Below are 21,714 nucleotides of genomic sequence, written 5' to 3' on the forward strand. Positions count from 1 at the left end.
GTCTGATTTGATTATAGGGACAGCACTGGTGTCTGGATTAAATCTCTATGAATTTCTCTTATCTCATTTACACAGAAGCAGTACAACCGCTGCAGGTTGGATAAAAATCAGACTGATACCTTCATTTGTGGACTTACTGAAGTGTTTGAGTAAATTCCTGATATCTTATTTCGTTTCAAATGTTCTGGTAAATATACTATTCATACCACCAAACTTGGTTTTGTAAGTAAACTTTTGTCCATCTCGTGGGTTTTAAAATTTTAATCAAATTACCCAGTACAAAGCTACAGCTTATTTTAAGATGACAGAAGGTAAAAATCGGTTCAGACTTTCAGCACAGATGAAGATCAAATCTGTATTTGCAACACAAATGCAAAGCCCACCTAAGATAATCTGAGCTACTCCAAATTTTCTATCAACTTCACTAGCAGTTTCAGGATTTGGCTCTTCATCACTTCTTTCAAAATAAATTTGTAGGTATAAGGCTTTGAACCGTATCAGATACTTATTAAATTATTAGTTCCTTATTAAAAAGGCAGTAAAAAGCTCCATGTGCACAGCTCTGTACTACATAGGTTATTAGGATAAGGCCATAGGAGACGAACTATAGAAGATGTTAAAGCTGTTTACATCCAGCTACAGTAATTTACATCACATAACTGACAACATTAAATAGTTTTGCCTTCCTAAATGGTGGGTTAAAAAATAAAAATAATGTTGGATTTAACTATACAAGAACTACACCTTTCTTAGATAATGATAAGAGAACAGAATATTTTTAGATTTCTGTATATCCAAGACAGCAAAAGAATGAGAACTGAGATCTGAAATAAACAAGACACTACAGGAGACTAAAACCTGGATAAATTTTAAAATAGTAAATTTCAAATAAAATATTACAAAATATTCCTCATTCTGATATCTCTCAGATTGGAACACATTCCCAAGGAAAAATATTACGGTATTTGTTCTGTTAGCAGGATGGACAAAGTTAACTGTTTAATGCAGACCTTTTACAGAGTGAAAGAAATTAGAGATGAAAAACTACTTTAAGCTCAAAATTTCCACAGCCTGAAAATTGAAGGTTCATCTGTTTTTTTTATACTGAGTCCCTATCTGCAAGTCTGAAAGAGCTGAGTAGGATTTAACTGTCTGTTTGAATATAAGCATGTCATTAGAAGCAAAATTATCCCTTCAGAACATGTAAGCAGAGGGTTACAAGGGTCTAAATAACACACTCCCAAGAACTTCAAGTGCATTTTTAAAGCTCCATTATGAAACTGGCTTTCAGCACTTTGTCATTTCCCTTTTCTGATTTTAAATATGTTCTTGTAGAATATTAAAGATGACCATGTTTATTTCAGGCTAAGCATATTAGCTTGAGATACTCTTGGACTTGTAGGGCAAATAATCATAGCTCACTTAATACAAGTTCTGTGAACTATGTTATAATGGTTTAGGGCTCTCCTTAAGACCATTTTCCCTATACATTTTTTTCCTCATTTTATGACAATAATTCAATATTCCTTAAGTCCACCTTCTCCTTATCAGGTGTATTTACTAAAGCATCAAGGTCTTTAGCATTATTGGCAAGGGGAAAGGATTTTCTCTAATTAAGCCAGTATAAAACTAATTATCCTGTGCATTTATATAAAATTTTAATTCCACATTCATCTGTGTTTAGTACCTTTTATTAAGTTCCCAGTAAGTTAATAACCATTTGTGCTCTTTCTTCTCCAGAGGAAACACACACCCATTCTTATTGGGTTTACTTTTAAATCCTAATATTGAAAGCCCATCTTCTCACATGGGTTCCTGCTTTATTGGTCTGTTCTGTGACAACTCTTTGAGCCATACTGGCACTAAAAGCATCAGCAAAACTTGCTTTAAAGGAACCTCCCTAGCGCTGAGCAACCAGACCGTTTGCCAGTAAACCCAACACACCTCCCACAGAGGTTTGGGCTCCCTCTCTTCCTCAGCTATGCATGGACCTACAGCCAAAATTGTGATGCGTTTTTATCAAGCTTGGAAAGATTTAAATCAAGTGCTGTCTGGGGTCTGCTTTGGCTGAAGAGCTTCTGCAGCCTTCATCTTTAGAGTCAAAGTCCCTCTTCTGCCTCAAGAGACACTGTAACTGCTCCAAAAAAACAAACTGTGGAGGGACCCTGGTACACAGAACACATTGTAGTTTGAAAGCCCAAAGGCTTGGCTAATGGGCCCTAGGATTGCCCCATCCAAATTTTATCACTATGAAGCTGAATAAATCTTATGTATTTGCTTTCTTACTTAGTATTTTATATTTTAGTGAGATAAAGCCACATACACATTACTTGATAGTCAGTGTGGGCTTCACAATTGACTGGACTAAGCTATCAGCAAACATTTTGCATACAGACTGTCAAACAGAGATAACTTCTCTTTGGGGTGGATGCTTTCTTTACCCAGTTACCATTCGTCATCTGCATCAGAAACACGTCACTGTGAACTGCTGTTCTGTTCACGCGCATCCCCTTTGCTCAGCCGTGGTTAGCAACGCAAATGGGAATTTGCAACAGGGCTGCACTGCCCGAACAGAGCAGGTTTCTGTCAGCTCAGCGCTGTGCAATTCCTCATACTTAAGTTGATACTGCAACAGCCACAGTCAACGAGACATTTTTAGAGAGCTTGTAGATAATCAGATTAATGAGTTGACTCTCCTGAAATACATGATATGCAGTAAGCCTTCCTGCTCATTTCTTTATTCACTGGCACAGTAATGATAGCTATTAAACTTCACTCAGCCAGGTAATACAAACATATTCTTGCAGTTGGATGCAGTCAGAAAGGCCAGGCACGCTATCACTGCAGTACATATATTTTCTGAGACAATTAGCAACTTCAAGTTAGTATTAACCAGGAAGAGATAGGACTCTTATAAAAGACTAAATTATCTCTTGCTGGAGTAGAGTTCTGAGGCATGATGTCCACATAAGGATTGTTTTACAGGGATTTGTCTGAACCTTTATCTTTCTACTGTTAATGAGATAAGTCAGTCAATCATCAGGATAAAAACCCTGATTGTTCTCAAGAACCACCTTGACAAGCAAGAGAGTTAGAAACAGCAAGTGCCTTATGCAGAGCTCCTTATGTACCCCATCTCAGCCCAGCAGCTGGAATTCATGCTTTTAGCATGGAATCTTCTGTCACTGTTCTTCCGTGATTCCCAAACAACAGCTAGCAGAAACAAAGCAAATTAACAAAAACATCTTGAGTAGAAGATAGAAGTAGCGGGATGGCAGCTGAAGCCTCAGAAGAATGGGAGGAAAGAGGATGTAAATAGCAGAAGATGTAAGTACCCTGTACCTGTGAGCTACAGACACTAACAAATCAAGACAGAAGACAACTTGCTTCTGACAGTATCTGGTTTTGAGGCACTTGCTGTTTTAACAGTATTCACTTCACTCAGGAAGTCGAGTTTAAATAATGAAATTCTGTTCCAGAAGTTTGAGGATCCAGGCACTCACATGAAGCAAGAACACAAAATGTGTTCTTTAAAGGGAACCAAAAAAGTATTGATGTTTTCTTCAGTTTCACCAATTAGACTGAATGGAAAAATCTTACAGCTTTGGCTAAGCAAGTCCTTTCTGGGACTTTACCATGGCTGGTATGAGAAATGAGAAGAGCCACGCAAAAATGCTATTGGCCCAGAATTAGCCCTGACAAGGCAATTAGCACATGCAAGGCAAAAGGATTAATTAATCTCAGCAGACTAGGAATTATAAATGCAATAGAAAAGTCAAAATTACTCAGTGAAGAGGTCTGAGCTGAACAGGCACATACAGGAAGTGTCATTAATAACAGCAGAAAGAACAACAACAAAAAAGCATCAATTGACAGCTCTAGAAGTGCAGAAATCCAATAACTTGACAAGAGTCAGACAAAGCACAAATCCCCAAAACAAAAACAATGCTGCACAGCTGGCTATCAAAAGGGTTAATGAAACATTAACTTCTTCCACCAGCTTTTGCAAAGCTGCAAGGCAAAAACATCTGCTTTAGGATGTTGTAAAGCAACAGAGCAATAGTAAGCTAGATTTTGGGAAGTGAGACTGGGGTCTGGGGCACTTATTTTAAAGTAAACCAGTAAAAGAGATACTGCTCTGTAACAAATGTGATATTGTTGGTGAAAAGCAAACTGTTCATACAAGTGATTATCGGTTGGAGAACAGAAGCGTCCTGTCACGGTGGTGGATGCTGGTGCATGTGCCAGGATGGTGCCAGATGCCTCGTGCAATACAAACACCACAGCCAGAGAGCACGGAGATCAAGCTCTCACTGAAACGTGGCACCTAAATGCACATTGCGGGGGACATATAGTAAAATACATCAGCCGCTATGTGGATGAAAAGGGTGAGTTCATTAGCAAAGCAGGGGAATAAAACATCCCATACAGAGGGTAAGGATGAATTCCTAGAGCAGACCAGAGCTGACAGGGTCTGCATGCTCCACAAACCATACACCGCTCAGCTTTCCTGCTGTCGTGTGTTATCTAGTCCTAAAGAAAGAGAATCGAACCCTTTGCTTAGAGATCCAGCAGTTCCTGATAAACAGATACAGAGGAACACATCCCGCTGCCTACAATGGCAAAGCCTCTGAGTGAGAATTAAAATGTTTAAATGCTACACATCACTGAGGTTATGGATGGTATCCCTAAGAATAATTTTTTTTAATATCAAATTTGTAGTAGCTATTTGAGCTATGTTTGGCACCCCAGACACTCAAGAAAGAAACATGGCAGGTAGCATAATAGTAAGCAGAAAACAAATATGCCAATAACATAATGTTGGGAAAAGCAGCTTTGGAAGAGGACTGAGCTGCTAAGCTAAAGCAGCAGCAGAAAAATTTCTTGACACTTGTCAAAATGCTCTCAAAACAGCACTACAGCATCTTACCATAGCTGGTACCAGTCCCAATGCTTCAATGATAAGCTGAGTGCTTGTGCAAACAGCTCTACTCTCACTGACCTAAATACACAGAAGCAGCAAAACAGATGCAACTGTTTTATAAATATAATTCAGCCAGTTGTCTGGGGAGTTCCTCGGCAGCACAGCAACCCCAGATCCGGGGAGAGTGAGCCCTGCAGGAGACACAGGCTGGGCCAGCAGCACTGTCCTTTGGGTGCTGGCTGGGCTGGAAGGGTCTTGGGAGCTGCAGGGCTCTTGCAGAATGGGTGCTGGGAGCAATGAGAGTTGACAGAGGGAGCATGCAGAGCACAGCTTGGTTTGGGGCGCACAGCTCCACTGTGACTGACACAGAATGGATGCACCAAAAAATCAGTGGCTGTGCTCAGGAGTGGCAGTAGGACAGGTTATCCAACGTTGTCTGATGAATATGTGAGGTTGCTTTTCCAAACAAATATACAGAATAGTGGGTGAGGTCACCTGCAGTCCCCAAGGTGGATGTAGAAGATGATAAATTGGGTTTTTCAGCTAAGTCTGAGAAACATGAACTTCAAGAAGTAGGGACAGCTGCACTGCAGGCATCATAACCCAAACTAATGCAGTTTGTTACCTGACTGCAGTGTTGCTAATGCAAAAAAACAGAGATCAGTATAAAACAAGGTGATATCAGCAAATACTTATAGGCACTAACTTTCTGCACATTCATAAAAAACCCAACATTTGTGATGTTATTGCTGTATTTTGCCTGAAAAGGAAGATAAAGGGGACTGTAGCTTTAAGGGGTTGTGAGCTATGGCAGATGAAGGATGGCTGACATCTCCGAGACGGATTCTTGCAAGTAAACAGTGATCACTGACAATGCACACCGCATTTAAGAAGTGACTGCTAGCCATCTTAAGAACTGTCCAAAACTTTAGCAATCCTTCAGTGCCAGAGAAGTGATGGGGCAAGGACACATCCCACATCAGAAGTGGTTTTTTCCTTGCCCTAGAAAACACAGATTAATTGTGCTCATGTGAAACAACACTTCCTCCAGATTTACCACATATAGTTTAAACCAATGTTTTAAATATATTTGTCATATGCAGGGACAGGAGTTGGACTCAATGATCCTTGTGGGTCCCTTCCAACTGAGGACATTCTATGATTCTATATTATTATTTCCCCAGAACATTAAGACCTGGCAGTATACTCTCAAAGGAAACAGCACAGAATAATCCTGTGTACGGTACTACCCATGGAACCAGGCTGAAGGTCTAAGTCTACCTGTGTACACCATTGCTAGCCCTCATGTTCTCCTATTTATGTGGAGGATTTGCCTGATTCTCTCTCCAGCCACCCAAGGCATAAATGATTTAAAGTAGGAGTGTAAGTACATGGCAAAATACGCAAGTGTTTAGTTATCTGGTATGTGTGCATTAAAATCTCATTTGAAAGGAAAAAGCCTCCTGCCAGGACAGTGCATGAGCAAGAACATTTTATCTAGCTGCAATCCTGCAGGAGCTTAAGATACGTGAATATCCTTACCCAAAAAGATGCCTCACTATTGCAAATCCCCATTTTGGTGTCTTATAAATTTAGACTTTGCTTAATCAGAAAATTGTAATGAGAACCATAATTATGCCAAGTGGTGAGGTGGTGGGGTTTTTTTTAGTATCAAGTCTAAAACATAAAACTAGTAACTTGGTTCATTCTTGCTGCACCATTTGGAGATATGGGCAGAGATAAGTTAATTGAGAAAAGTTACACTTAACGTGTTTAGTCTTCAGTGTAGTGTGTAGATCTTCCTTGGAAGCTTACAAATCCAGAGCCAAAACCCACTTAATTTCTTTTTGCTGGCAAAATTACTACATAAAATATGTGCCTATTTGCTTGTGTGCATTACCGGGTTAATACTGCTGAATTATAAAGTGAAAAAAGACCCCAACACATATTATCTCCTAGTAGATATGTACATACATAGGAAAAAAATACAATAAAATAATTCCTGATAGTTTTGGGAATAGATGTTTGGAAAATTAAATATGTATTTGTCAGTCAAAAAAGACTGTAGGGTGAGGAGGAAGAAAAGAGTGAAAAAAGTTTTAAAGTGCTAAAATAAATCTATTATACATATTTAGCATCCTTGTTCCAACAAAACCTGAAGACCTAAACCAGCTTCCCTTGCAAACTGATGAAAACAATTCCAACCTAAGAAACTTGTCTGATTTTTTTCCCTTGGATCTTTTTACCTCTCACAGCCAGAGTCCAAATTCTAAAGCCAGAATTTGTTTCCTTGTTGCATGTTTAATCAGCCACTTGTATAGATTAATGGATTTTAAACAAGAAAAAAATATGCTGCGTTTTCTTTAGCCTCACTTCCCATTAACTCAGGATTTAATTATAGCATCTCTTTTAGATTGACACACAGACCTTATGTGTGGTCTTCAAACAGTGAATTACTACTACTGATAATTACCAGACAGAAAGGATTAGGGATACACCTTTTCACTTCGGAAAGTGGTACCTTATTTCCAGTTTGATAATCTTTCTCAGACTTTCTACCACCAGTTCTTGTTCCAAGCTTTGATTTTTAATTTAGAGATCCTGCCTTCAGTGTAATAACAGGTTGTAAGACTTTCAGCCAGGGTTTAAATATTGACCCCAACTTTTCTTTTTTTATAATCCAACAGCTATGTAAGTATGCTCCTCATAACACTAAGGTAGATGTTAATGTGCAGGGTATCAAGCGTGATATGCCCGGTAGAACAGATTTTCCTGCCAGGTCTCTGCATAGGCACAGAAATGCAGCTAAGCTGTTGCTTAACCTGCTCTGGATGTAAGAGCTGCACTATTACAGTGACTGGTACGCCATCAGTCATTAAAATTCATTGATAAAGATAAATGTAGTTTATTTAGCCAACTTTCCATGTAATTGATCCATAGTTCTGCTTGGGTATTTTCAAGGCTTATCCCTTGGTGGATTTAAAATTAAATCTATCATTTATGATGGATAATTCATGACAAATTAATGTTGAGGAAATAAAAACCATTCATACATAAACCATTGGCAAAAAAACCACAAGAGGTATGGAAGTACCATTCAGGAAGCCAAAATTTAGAGCTCCTGCCAAAACTCACCTGATGCTCTTCCCTGATGAAGAGGCAGAATCCTTGCAAGCAGAGGACGTCTGCAGCCAGTCTGCACTGTGGAGCTCAGGGGTGCAGGCAATGATGCTCTTGGGCTGTGTGTTCTTCAGTTCTGCAAAACCTTCCTTCGCCAGAGACATAAGAATGATCTATTTTAATAACGTAATAAAGGCTTTCGCTGAATATTGGAACTCTCATAAGCAATCTACAAAATTTGCTGCCACATGAATGTCTGTCTTTGAACAATTAATTTTGGTTTTATGAAGAGCATTCTCTTTAAAATGGAGCGTTCTGATGGACACATTCAAAGTCCTATTGATGTTAACTGGGAGGGTTAACTGGAGAAATGGAACGTGCTATGTTTTATGAAATCTAATATACAAGGTAAAAATGAACTACAGATGCATAAATTACACACAGTGGATCCTTACAAAAGTAGCTGTACTAATGAAATCAAAAGAAGTTTCCTGAGTGGAATATCAAAGGCATAAAACTGACTGAGCTGGGGAAGAAAATGCTTCTTTCCAGGAAATCCAATCCCTACTTTGTGAATAATAGTAACTGAAAAGTATGCTCACCTTTAATAGTTATCTGCTTATGCAAAAAGTTATTTGCTTATGTATTGGCAATAGCTTTATCCCCTTAAACAAAAAGTAAACAGTGGTTTAACTTGCAGAAATTATATAGCTTGAGTCAATGCAATGTTTTCAGTCATGCAAAAATACGGATAAATGTGATTTTTGATAAGACATAATAGGATATAGACGTATGAAAATAAAACATATAGAAGGTTATTATAGATAACCATCATAGAAAGGTCAAAGCAATAGATAGCTTTCCAGAATACATTAGTAGCAAACTAGGTGGTGACCTAAGGATGGCAAATTTGCTGCTGAATTGCAGTAGAATTTCAGCTTCAAGTTGTGCAAGATCATCTTCTGAATGTCCTGAACAGTGTTTTTCATCTTTGGATACAGGACTTTAAAGAACTTATTTACTTGGCTGTAACGAGACACAGCAAATGAGCTCAGCTTCTTGCAAAACTCCTGGTCCCTTGTTGTTTAAGAGCTTGTACTAACTTGCAGCAAAGCTCTAGATTTGAGGACTGTTGTTGCCTGGATATTAAATAATAACTTTAATAATAACAACGTTAAAATAGAAACGAGGGACTGTTGCATAAATTAGGTACTGCATATGGCCATAAAGCATCCATGACAAAAAACTACTTGGCAAGTGAAGTATTGTCACTAAGATTTAGAAGAAAAAAAAAAAACACACACACAAAACCACACAAACCAGACAAACCTCGAACAAACAAACACCAAAACAAACAAAAAAAACCCCATGAAAAACAGTCCTCCTGCCATACTACAGGCTCATAAGTCACAAGAATTGGAATCAAAGTAGTTGAGTCAAACCATTTCTACTATATTTCTAGCTGTGCCCAGAATAAATTGTCTATGCCCTGTAAGGTGACTAGTATTAAGCTCCATCTACTCCAGGGAGAGGCTGTTGGAACATGCCCTTGCACAGGGGATAAAATAGCCCTTCATTGAGGAAGCCTCCAGGGCTCACCTCAGCCATTCCCCAGCTCCAGTTTTCAAAAATATAAACCTTTGCCTTAAAGATTGCCCAAATCATGGAATGAAAATAAAGCAGTCGCAATGAAGGCAGGCACTGCTTTCTGCCTGCAGAACAGCAAACCACTCAGCTCAGAGCATCTCAGCCAGCTGCTGACCGTGTTCCTCCAGCTCAATCCTCTGTTGTGGTCTCATTGCAGTAGAGTAAGAAGCAATCCTGAAGTCAACGTACTTAGGTAACAGAAGGGTCATGGCATGCAGTCATCTAACAATGAAAAACTCACAGTTGTCCGATAAAATAATAAGAAAAGGGGGAAAAAAAACCCCACCACAGTCCATTAATAAAACGATCCACCATATGAAACAGGGAGAAATCCCATGTCCAAGTTCTAATCAGGATTTTCACTTAGCACAAAACTGCAGGAAAAGAAAAACATAATATCAATAATTAGCCTATTTAAGTACCAGAAATGAAGGTTTATTTGATACCTAGCGCTTAATAAAAATTTGGATGATTCTAACTAGAACTAAACATTAACACTTAATTATTTGAAATATTCCAGACCTATTGCCTATATAAATACAGGGCTCATACAAGCTTCACAGCTTTCCAAAGCTACAGTAATTTTGGCTGATGAGGTGGTGTTAAAATGTCTCTAAGTTTACTCTTTGCATTCATTTGCCTTGTTCAAGCAGTTACTAGCTTGGCTACCAACAAAAATGCCCCCGGGGGATCTTCTGGAAGGGGCACTTCAACCACATTCTCCACAGCAGAGGCAAATCTTGATCATGGGCAGCAGCTACAGACTTGCAAAGTGGGTAAATTTGGGGGTGGGGGGGTTAATAACTGTCAGTACCAGAAGGATGAAATCCATGTTGAAGCTTTAGGAAAGAGGTAGCAGAGCTACATATTCTTAGAAAATATGACCATATAGCAAGTTTTATATTCAATGGGTGGGAAGGGATAATAATGAGACACCACAATGAATGAGGCTCCAGCAAGAAAGAGCAGACATGAAAGTGGTACCTCGGGAAGGGAGGCGATGCCGAGTTGTGCTCTTTCAGGCTTTTCCCATAGAATAACAGGGTGCTAGTATGCTCAGTGCAAATAAATTCAGCAGCTCCTCAAGTTGATGGCATTGATGTAACTCTAAGTATTATCTGAAATATTATCATGCATCCAGCACGACATGCATATTTTCCTTCAGAACACACCATGTGAAGGAGGAAAGCATTTTCGTTGGACTCATTTAGCCATAAAGAAATAGGAAAAAAAAAAGGCATCATCTATTCAATTCCTCCTAGGACACCACTTCTGTGGGAATGAACAGCCCTAAACATGAGAAATAATTTCTGTCAGACCTAAGCAGTGAATAAGTTTTGGTGATGAACTCTAAAAAGAATTGTCTAAGAACACAAACCTCCTTATATCAAATCGGGTTTACATTTCGTTGGGAAAAAAAGCAAACACCACAAACCTGCAAATCAATAACTTTAAATTTTTAATGAGTGTTCTGACATTTGGTTACTGTGACTCTGGGAAGGGTTAACTGGTGACATTCTTCTGCTTCAGCAATTACACTGCTGCAGATGAAGAGCTGAGGCTCAGCTGTTACAGAGCCATGGGGACACCAGGGTACCAAGGTGGCAACTTGCTGCTGGAGCATCAAAGACCTTTGTTGTAACAAGCACTGAACAAAGGATGAAGGGGAAAGCAACTCCTGCCTAGTGGAGTTTACAAGCAGAAGAGCAAAAGGAAAGATGAGAGCTACTTTTATCCCTCAAGCTCTTTCATGTCTTTCATTGGATGTTACCAGAAACAATTAAAAAAAGCTTTAGAGGTGATTAGAAGTGATTCAGCCGATGTGTACCCCAGAAAACTACCCATCTCACTCTCTGCCTTTGCTGTGTAGCAGACAAGAGCGCAAGCTTGTATCAGAGCTCAAACATCAGTGTGAATAACTAATATTAATTTTTGTTGAAACGGAACAGTTTGACTGACCCACTTTTAGATTTCAGGGAAGTTAAATGAGTTCTTCTCATGAGATAATGATGACTTGTCTGAGAGCATAAGCATGTCTGCCAGCTCACCTTATCACAGACAACTATATAGAATATTATTATTTTCTATAGTCATCATTTAATGCTAGCATTCCCCAACAATGTTCGGCCTCCATTGATTTCATCAGTCAAAGGAAGTTCTGTTTCTTAATGACCAGTAATTACATGAATTTTGGTATAAACTTTTCTTTATCAGGTGCATAGACACATGTCTGTATTTGTCCTAAGCAGAGTCAGGAATTCACTTGCAGCTGGGGGTTTAAAACCTCCTTTAGAGCAGCCTAAGTACAGAATGGTCTGTTGGCTATAGAGAAAGCCCAGAGCCACTAAGCCTCATTTAAGGACCCAGCGTTAGGTGGAGCCTGGCTCAGAGCCCACTTATATGAGCCAGTTCCAGCCTCTCCAAATACAATCTGAACTGCTCAGCTGTGTACCCTGCACTGCTGAAAGCAAAAGAGAAACCCTCGTTTCACTGAAATACTAAAAGCCAGTGCTTTGCAGATGAGTCTCACTTTCTTAAATAAACACGCTTGGGAATCACTGTTTAATAATAGTGAGCAATCACTGTAGAAAGAAGATATGGAGAGCCCATTTTAAAAAAAAACTCACACCTAAAATCTCAGTTTCTCTCTGTCTTTTTCCTGTGTAGTAGCATTAGCTCACAAAAATTAGTGGAAGTACTAATGTAAGCATTTAGAAACGACACAAAACATAAACATGCAACTTAGCCTGAGGATAGACACGGCATGTTTTTTGAAAACACATCACTGGATCATAAAATATCAACTGTGATGCTACACTGAGGGCAGGGTGAGAAAAGTACCCGTGAATCTTTCTTGACTTGCCTGAACATTGCATGACTAGCTTCCCCCTTTAACTTAACCTTCATTCCTTTAACACACTGTGAGGAGTAAATTATACCTCTTGCCCTCCTTTGAAACTACGTGACAATTCAGTGTGATGGGGAAGTGACAGAAAAGCTTTTAGTAGAGTTCAGCTGACAACAAGATGTATTTGTGTCCCAGACTCTCCTAGCAAAGCCATTGACATTCAGGTCACGGGATTGTTTCAGATCGTATTGCGCCTCTTAGTTCATGCGTTTAAACAAATTCTTCACAATTTTGATGTACCTCGGTGAACGTCAACAATGCTACCAGCAAAGAAAACAGCAAATTCACAGTCCTTGATGTAGAATTTAGTTCGCTGTGTTCTGAGGATGTTACACCTCACGCACAATTCTGAACATCAGTACCAATTACAGCAGTGACTCTAGTTACTTAGTGGGTTATCACAACATAACAAGGCAGTCTCTACGATTTAACTTATGAGCACCTTACTTCACAGCTGCATTAATTACAGCATAAATGCTTCCTGTTGAATAGACATTACCAGCGCCATTAAACTCGATAAACCATCTTGTCACGACTGCAGTTGTACAGGAAGCTAAGAAGTAGTGTAAATCTTCCCCGTATTTTTAGTGAGGACAACATAATGGCAAAATATGTACTTACTTGCCTAACAGTTCTGTATAGCTCCTTAGAAACTGCTATACACATTAAATAGAAAAAGGTTCAGAAAACTAGTTGACTTCTTCAGAATAATTGTTCCATAAAAGGTAGAGCTGGAAGAGATTAATAGTCTTGATTTGTACACTTCAAGCTAGAAGTTGGCCTTCACTTAATGGCAGATAGGAAAATACTTCAGAATACAATCCCTGGAGCTTCTCTGTTTATTAAGAATTAGGAATACAATATGAAGCTGAAAGAGTTCAATAGGTGATCAACTCCAATTCTTTCTGCCACAGAAACCCTCCATGAACCAAGGGCCATCAAGAAACCAGGTCCATTTTTCTACCCCCCTCCTTTATCCACAACACAAAGATATTCTATAATTTCACTGCATTAAACCATATGGCATTTAAACTTCACAAATTCCCAGCTGAAATACACTCATAACTGATTTATTTCCATTTACCTTGGAATTCTCAAATAGAATAGAGGGTGTTTTCACCTCTTCAGAGAAAAATGTAAAGCCACTTACTAGCCATGCATTCCTGCAGCATCTCTCCTTCTACCATAAACCTGTCCCTTCCCTGAGCTTGCCAGCTCTTAAAACATTGCTGCAGGAGGCTGGGTTTGTCTGTGGCTGCACCGAAACTGATACTCAGATCACCTGTGCTCACCTCTCTCGGCGTGAGTAGCACAAGTGTTTTCTTTTAGTATTAAAAAAGAGGGGACTCCAGCTGATGCTAAAAAGAAACTGGTCCAAAATTCAGATGAAACCATTTCCTATCAGAACAATTCACAGAAACAGAAGAGTTGCACTGACGTTTTATGGAAGGTTTCTCAGCCCAGGACAGAATTAGGAAAGGAACAAGTTAGGAAGGAACAAATCACCTGCTCGAGAATAACTCTGCTACTATGGGCATTTGCTTGACATGAATGGGTTGGAAGCCTTGGAAGAGCAAGGGTGGAAATCATTCTCTCCACATGCTGGCAGAGGGCTTTATACACTGAGCTGTAAGGAGAGATCATAAGCTTTTTCCATTAAAATATTCCTAAAATTCTGACTTCTATTGACATATGGAATTAAAACTGTTTTCTAACCCATCACATGCTTGTGAAATGGAATTCCTGTTTTCCAAGTAAGTGTTGGAAACATGATTTCTAGCTCTCTGTTTCATGAAATTCTTTGTCTGAAGAAGCCAGCTCCAGTCTTTTTCACATACACACCCTACAGAGGATATTTTCAGTTGTTTTATCTTTGTCGGACAATGCTGCAGATATGAATTCCAACACATTCACTCCACAGACAGGCTTAGACCTCTTAGATTAAAAAGTGACATTGTGACATTGCCATAATGTTCTTTTCCCCCTCTTTTTTTTTTTTTTTTTACAGTGTTATATTGGTTTCAATAAGAACTCACATCTGAATCTTTTATTGTGGCTTCAATCCATCGGGCAGGAAAGGAGGATGAAATGCAGTTTTGTATACACAAATGCTCTGTAATGCTGATAAGAAATGATGTGCACAGAATACAGACTAATACAATAGTACTGTGTATTCAGCCTGCCTGGTGAAGGAGAGTTTTTCAACAGTCTCTTGAGTAACAATAAATGATTTGTAAACATTGCCCTCAGTAAAGTGGGGACTCCTTTCTCCTAATGACCCTGATACAAGGAATTGAATACAAAGCTCAAGGAGAATTTTGACAACAATATGGCTCCTGGGAGCCGTCAGTGAGAATCATCTACTCTGTGTGTCCAGCAAGGGGCAATGGGCAAAGCTCTTGAGACTAATAAATCAAACATTCCCCTATTTAGATCTCTTCCAGGAATTATGGAAAGGGTGTGTATCTTAAATAGCATCTCTTCGCTCTTAATCTTCTGCCTGGTGTCAGAAAGTCACTTTGAGAGAGTGATGCTAACTAGCATCGTGGCAAAATTGGCCCTAGCTGTGGTTTTCATACCAACGGTTCCCACGACAGCAGACTTGTGTCATCATTATTTCACAGATTGTTTCCATTCTGCTGCAGTGACCACATGTCAAAAAGCCTGAGGATAGAAATAGGCTTCTAATGGCAGTAATGTCACAGTGCTGGAAACGAGGAATAAGGGGAATCAGAACAAATTATTTTACAAAGTTTTGTATTTCACTGAATGATGCCAACAACATAGTTTCATTAGACAATGGTCTGAAGAAGAGCAGCTTTATCCAGTATGCTCTGTCTCCTCTTGAAGTAGCCCCATCAGGATTCATGCTTTCTTATATGGATAATAAACAAATACCTGTGCCAAGCTGAGGATGTTTAATGACAAGATAGACTAAGAAGATTTTTTTATCTCAGAAAGGTTTTTAAAGTGAAACATTAGCCTGCTGTGAGTGTAGCTGTGTTGGTGGGCTCTCTTCTGAAGGCATTGTGGAGCAAGTGAGAATTTTCCTGCATCCTTGTCCCCAAACCACACTTTTAAAAGTCACTCATAGCATCTTGCAGATCAGATGTGCATTTGCTCAACCTGTAACATCAAAAATGTGAAGAACAGGAATCTGCTTCTCCTGCATCTGTGGATCAGGATAAGAATTCCCTTGAACTTGAGAGCAAAAGTGCATTTGGACACTATTTTTTACCCTTTCTCACTGCAACACTAAGATTTGTAAAAGCCACTTCTTAAAAGTGCCCTGTGACTTAAGAGTGAGAGTTTTTGTGTATCAGACAATGGCAACCTGAGTCCTCCTGCTGGAGCTTGTTTTGATTCAGTTGGGCAATTTTGTACTGATTTCTAGTCTCTTAGGAGTTACATTCTGTGCTATGGGTAAATGTTGTTTACGTTGTGTCAGTGCATTAATTAGACTTGGAGGCTTATAGATATTGATGCTTCTGTTAATTGAAAAAACAAAAGCTGCCTCTCTGGGATAAGTGTCTGTGTAAGGGATTAAGCTGGGGGAGGGGGGGTTATCATCTTTTTCATTCTTAATACTCCAAGCTATTTTGTTTTGGTGGCTTCCTGTTATTGATTTATGTTTAGCCTCAGTATCACTACTGTTACTTAGAGGTCTCAATTTCTCCATTTGTTATTCATATGAAGTGTAAGTATTCCAGATTTTTCCATTCCTGAGACTTTCCAATGTGCAGATTTAAATACAGCCTTTCCTCATTTGGGTTTCCTTAAAGCAGCTGCAGCAGGGGCTGGTGAGGGAGAGAGACTTTGTTTTCCCACTCACAGAGCAGGGCTGGAACAGGTTCCATGCAGCTTGGGCAGATATTTCCATTGCGCCTGGAGAACAGGACTGCATCGCTTCGCCCAGGAGGGGCAGGGATGTGCAGGGCAGAGCCTTCGGAGCTGCAGCGTTTGTGATCCTGTGAGTATCAATCTACATCTGCAGATCCCTTAGTGCCAGCCTATTTATTTCATTTACATCAAAGAGCGAAAGTTAAGCGCTGGCTGCTTTCCCTCAGTGTGGAAATGAGAGTTGCAAACGTTATGTCAAACCGTTCCAGGCCGTGAATTACATCAGTGCAAGGGGTGGGGGTGTGTGTCTGTCATGCCTATCAAGCTCACTAAAGCTATGACATCAGGAAAAAAAAAAAAAAAAAAGCAGTTTTCAAACAGACACAGCAAAACAACAGAGAAACCCACTTTAAAATCCTATAATTAATGTAGAGAGGATGGAAGAAGGAGAGGAGGGAGATGGACACCATCCAGGAGAAGGTGTCTGTAGATGTCAGCATGTACTTTTCCTTCCATTCCCTTAGCCAAGTGGCTGCTCTGTGCTCTGCGGATCAACAAGGGATGCGAAGGAGCTCAGAGGACATGGCGGGGTCATTAAAAAGCACAGTTATACCTGTGAACGAGTTGCCAAATAAAAGCAAACTATATATAAATATTGGAATATATAAAACAGAGCCTCCTTGTGCCCAGACCATGTGAATTGAGTCTTCATATCAAATGTTAAACTCTAGTAGGTCGACAGAATAACGGATGAGACCTGTAAAGCTGCAAGTGAAACTAAGAGCTTTTTTTGGCAAATTAACAGAAAAAATTAATACAAAGGTTTAATGTTTACAGAGCTGGTTGAATTGTGTTTCATGCTTGACATTCTGCAATGCTGATGAACTTGCCAATGTATTGCACTGTTGTTTTTATCAAGTCAAAGCACTGAGTGAGGATTTTCTATTCCATGCCCCATTCATACCTTGCTACACAGATTGCACGATGTGTGCTACGCCCAAGTGTCTCTTGGTTTTCCCTTTGGAAAGTTTTCTCAGAAGCTGGCAGCAAGATAATAATGGGTAGATCTTTACTTCTGTAACTTCAGCATCCGCCTATTGCAGCTCGGATGCCTTTCGTATCATTATCCCCAACCAAACAAGACCCGAATCTGGCTTGAATGGTGAGAATAATGATCTCTTGGCTATCTCTGCAAGTTTAAGCAAAAATCCTGTAGCACTCAGCCGATGTGCCGGGGACTTGTAAAAGGAATCTCAGTTCAATTCAGTGTATCAGGAATTATCCACTAAGTCTTGGCATTTTAATTGTATACATTTTACACATCTTGAGCAAGCTTTAACTTAATGGCAAAATGATGTTTTCTCTGTTCAGAGCCCGTTCCCGAGCAGGGAATAATTTGCACACCTGCAGCACAGTGAGATCTCTGTGTAATGAACTGCATGAAACAGACTGTATCCTACTGGAAACTTTTAATTTAGTTTCAGCCTCTTAGGAGAGCAATGTCAAAATTCTGTTTAGCAGATGAGTACAGAGTGTAGTCTAATGTTGTAGATGAAATCATATACCTTGTGAAGATGGGAGAGAGTAATGTGTGAGGATTTTATTCCACCTACTGGATGCGATGCGACTAGTGGTGCAGAGTAGTTCTACCGAAGTCAATGGAATTTTAGTACTATAAAATAAAACTAGGGCTTTAAAAAAAATCCATAGTAGAGTTAAATAGAAAGTACATTAAAGTACATTAAACAGGAAGAATTTGCTGCACACAACAAAATCTGAGAACGAACCAGCATTTCACTGACTGGTTCGCAACCTCATGCTTCTCTTGGTTTCAGTATATTTCTGCTGTGTTTGACTGGATTTTGTTATCCTTTTCTAGTCTAATCATATTTTTTATTAAATATGGCACTTTTGATATTTTTCACAATAAAGAACTTGAGAGATAAAAGGGACCTGGTGTAGTTTAGCTGGCTGAATATTTCAAAATTTCAACCTTGCAGACTTACAGGCTACATTTTCCTGAATGGAAGTTGGAGAGCATATTTTGGTTAAAGGAGGAAGGTTATGCCAATTTAGTGGTATTTGTAATAACTTTTGGAACTGTTGTTTATCAATAATGCAGTCACATTAGGGCTTATGGTTTTGTAATACTCCATGTGGTTTATTAATGAAAAGAACTTGTTAACTTTTATTCTTCTCAAAAAACATGATAACACACAGATGTACAAACCCACATTCATGTGTTGTTTTATTGGTGCGTTACAACATTACATTTCCTTCACATTGAGAAAGCATGAGATTAAAATACATTGATCCACAAAAATGCCTTCCCTACACTAACTTTGCAGTGGTAATTACAGCGTCTACAGATCCCTCCACGAATTTCACTTCATTAACTCTTTCATAATTTTAATTACATTTTAATCAAAGCTTTACATTGTCTATTTTATGACTTTCAATTTAATTATTCCCATTAAAATATGTTATTCTTTACTGCTTTGCAAATTCATCAATTACTCTTGCAATGGAAGTATTTATGCTTCATTACACTTCATATTCCAATCTTTTAACAGTCACTACTCATTTGAGGGCCATATAAGCTTCCCCATCCCAAATAAGATCACTTGTTTGTATCAAAAGCCATTAAAATACTGGGAATGTGTACAGCACAGTTAGGAGGCCCCACTCATTTTTGAGAATAAGCCAGATCTATATAAAAACATGCAAAATGCTCTATGCATCAGTATTAAACTTCTAATTTTGATTTAAGATTTTTTTTTTTTTAACATTTGCATATAACCTGGAAGACTAGGGTTCCTGCTGAAAGAAAAAGCTAATGGCTAAGCCCTATACAATGTAAAGACATGATACCCTTACTCTAGGGCTTTCATTAATCCTCCCATATGAAGAAATAGAAAATTATACTCGGTTACTGAATTTTGTAGGATGGTTTAAAAACTTCACAGAAAGATTAAACCTCCACTAAACTGCGTGGATTTTTAGCATAAGACCTCAATTGCACTAGAGAAGTGTTCTGCCAAATCCAGTGCAAATGCAATGCCAGAATAATTTTGCTTTGCTGATGCTAGTTTTGTGAACTAGCATATATGCATCATCAAAACCACAGTTGTGTTTGGGTAACTGTCTCTATTCTAGAGCTCAGAATACTCTTAACTGTCAGTAAAAACTCTCTCTGATGCAGTCAAACTGGTATCAGTTTTACAAGCAGATCAGGCCTAATTTCTACAGAACCCTCCTGGGTTTATGCCTATTACATCCTGTTCCTTAGTGTCATTTCCTATTTTAAATTATTTCCAAATATCATATCACTTCATACATAGTATGGTTGCATCATCTTGTACACAATTTATTTTTAAAGGGATTCTAATTTAGTTGTTTTCTATAAAAAATTGAGTGTTGCCAATCAGGAAGCAGCTCTTCTCAAAAAATCTACAAAGCTTACCTTTGAGAAAAGTAAATGACAAGCCTTACGTAAAGACACTGAGCTGTTTGAATCACAAAATGCCTAAAAGGCCAATACATATTCCAACAGGAACACATAAATTATAATTATGGCAGCAGTCTCCTCCAGTCTAAAGCACCGTAATAATGGTCATTGATCAACACTATCTTGATCGCTTTAACCAGCAGCTGCGGCTAAGAAATGTTCAGCTGCCAAGATGTGGTCTGGAACATTTGCCTGCATTTTCACAGGATATCTAAGAAAAGAAAATCTGGAATCTGACATTCTGCCATCCAAAGGTACATCATTTCACTGGAATGTGATGTATACTGCATAGTGCATATATAACAAAACAGGATCCTACCAATAATAAATTGAGTCATACACTTAGTCATCTTCTCCATACCAACAGTGTTTTGACTCAGGTGAGTTTCAATTCAGGTACCAAGTCAACCTTTGCAAACAGCACGCTCAAGAACATGAGCTGAAAATGAGAAATGCATCTAGTGGAGAATTGTCTCCAGTAATTCCTCTGGAAATGTTACAGTGCTGGAGATCACCATGAGCATTCATGGCTGTGAGCCCAAAGTCACAAATGAAAATCTTTGCACTTCTTTAGATCACCAGCGCTGCAGTGAGTCACTACACAAGAATGAACACGGCACACCAAGATTCACAGAAAACATTGTGTTTCTTTATCCTCACAGTTTTAGGATTTAAAAAAAATCATTTTAAAGACATCAGCTTATTGAATATCACAGGTGTTCTTTCTTCTTATTTAGATGGTAATTACCATGAGAGCTCTCAAAAATTGCTAATGATGTAATCCCAAGTTTCTAATCCATCCTATAAACATATTGGTTATTGCAAGCTGCTAATTTTAACAGTGTAGAATTTCTTGAACGCCAGCATCATCCTGTAGAACTACTAATGCGTGAGGCTTTGCTCTTACAAACACTGAGCCATTCCTACCCTTCAGTTGCTTGATCACTAGTAGCTCAGAATGACCTTGTCAAAACTTTGCCGTTAATACAAAGTTTTACCAGCATGTGGAGATTTTTATGTTAGAAGGTAACAAGATAAACATATGGATGATGCCCAACTTATCAAATCTATAAAGAAATGGCTGGCCGCAACAGATGGTGAACGTCTGATGAAAAGTGCTGTGTACTCATCACCCATCAAAATCAACGAGTGCTGAAGATGACCAGAACTTTCTAGGAGACACTCAGTACTTCAGAAAATCTGTTTCCAGACCTACCATATACTCAACCACATCTTCTCAAAATCACTCTCTTAACCATTCTCCCCATGGGATTGTTTTTATTAAGGTTCTTTCCCCTTCCCTCAAGTAGTCTGTCTGTTTGCAGTAGACTGAAAACAGATAATTCAGTAAGTCACTATGAACTGAAAATTTGAAAGTATGATGACACTATGGCATTAAAAAGAAAATATTTCATTTTTCTTTATAAAAAGGAAAGAAACAAAATAAAAAGCACATACAGTAAGAACCACTGTGTTAAGAGACCAGTTTGGAGGAAATGTAAGAAGGCTAAAAGTTCATTCTGCACATTTCTCAAAGTCATACAGGACCTTCAGTAATTCCCTCCAGAGGCAGGCCAGTAGCATTATCTGCTGTAGGTATCTCTTCTTTCTTCACAGAGTTCTGATCTAGCAGGCTGACGTAAGATTTATGACAAGCTGTATTACCCAAAGGAGGGTAGTGTTGTCTGTAGCAAATATAAGCAAAAATGAGGCCGATGATCCCTCCAACAAAAGCATCTAGATAAGAAAAGCAACAAAACCAGAAGT

General features: G+C 38.9%; 1 protein-coding gene across 1 annotated transcript in view; it reads right to left on the reverse strand.

Moving 5' to 3' along the window:
- Positions 1 to 21,484: 21,484 nt before the first annotated feature.
- Positions 21,485 to 21,714, reverse strand: part of PLPP4 (phospholipid phosphatase 4) — a 42,858-nt gene continuing 42,628 nt past the window's right edge. Inside the window, exon 8 of the mRNA XM_065638985.1 lies at positions 21,485 to 21,684. Within this exon, the coding sequence (XP_065495057.1) occupies positions 21,485 to 21,684 (200 nt within the window). The remainder of the gene's footprint in view (positions 21,685 to 21,714) is intronic.

The sequence above is a fragment of the Caloenas nicobarica genome, chromosome 7, assembly GCF_036013445.1.
Source record: "Caloenas nicobarica isolate bCalNic1 chromosome 7, bCalNic1.hap1, whole genome shotgun sequence".
In the NCBI taxonomy this organism is placed as follows: Eukaryota; Metazoa; Chordata; class Aves; order Columbiformes; family Columbidae; genus Caloenas; species Caloenas nicobarica.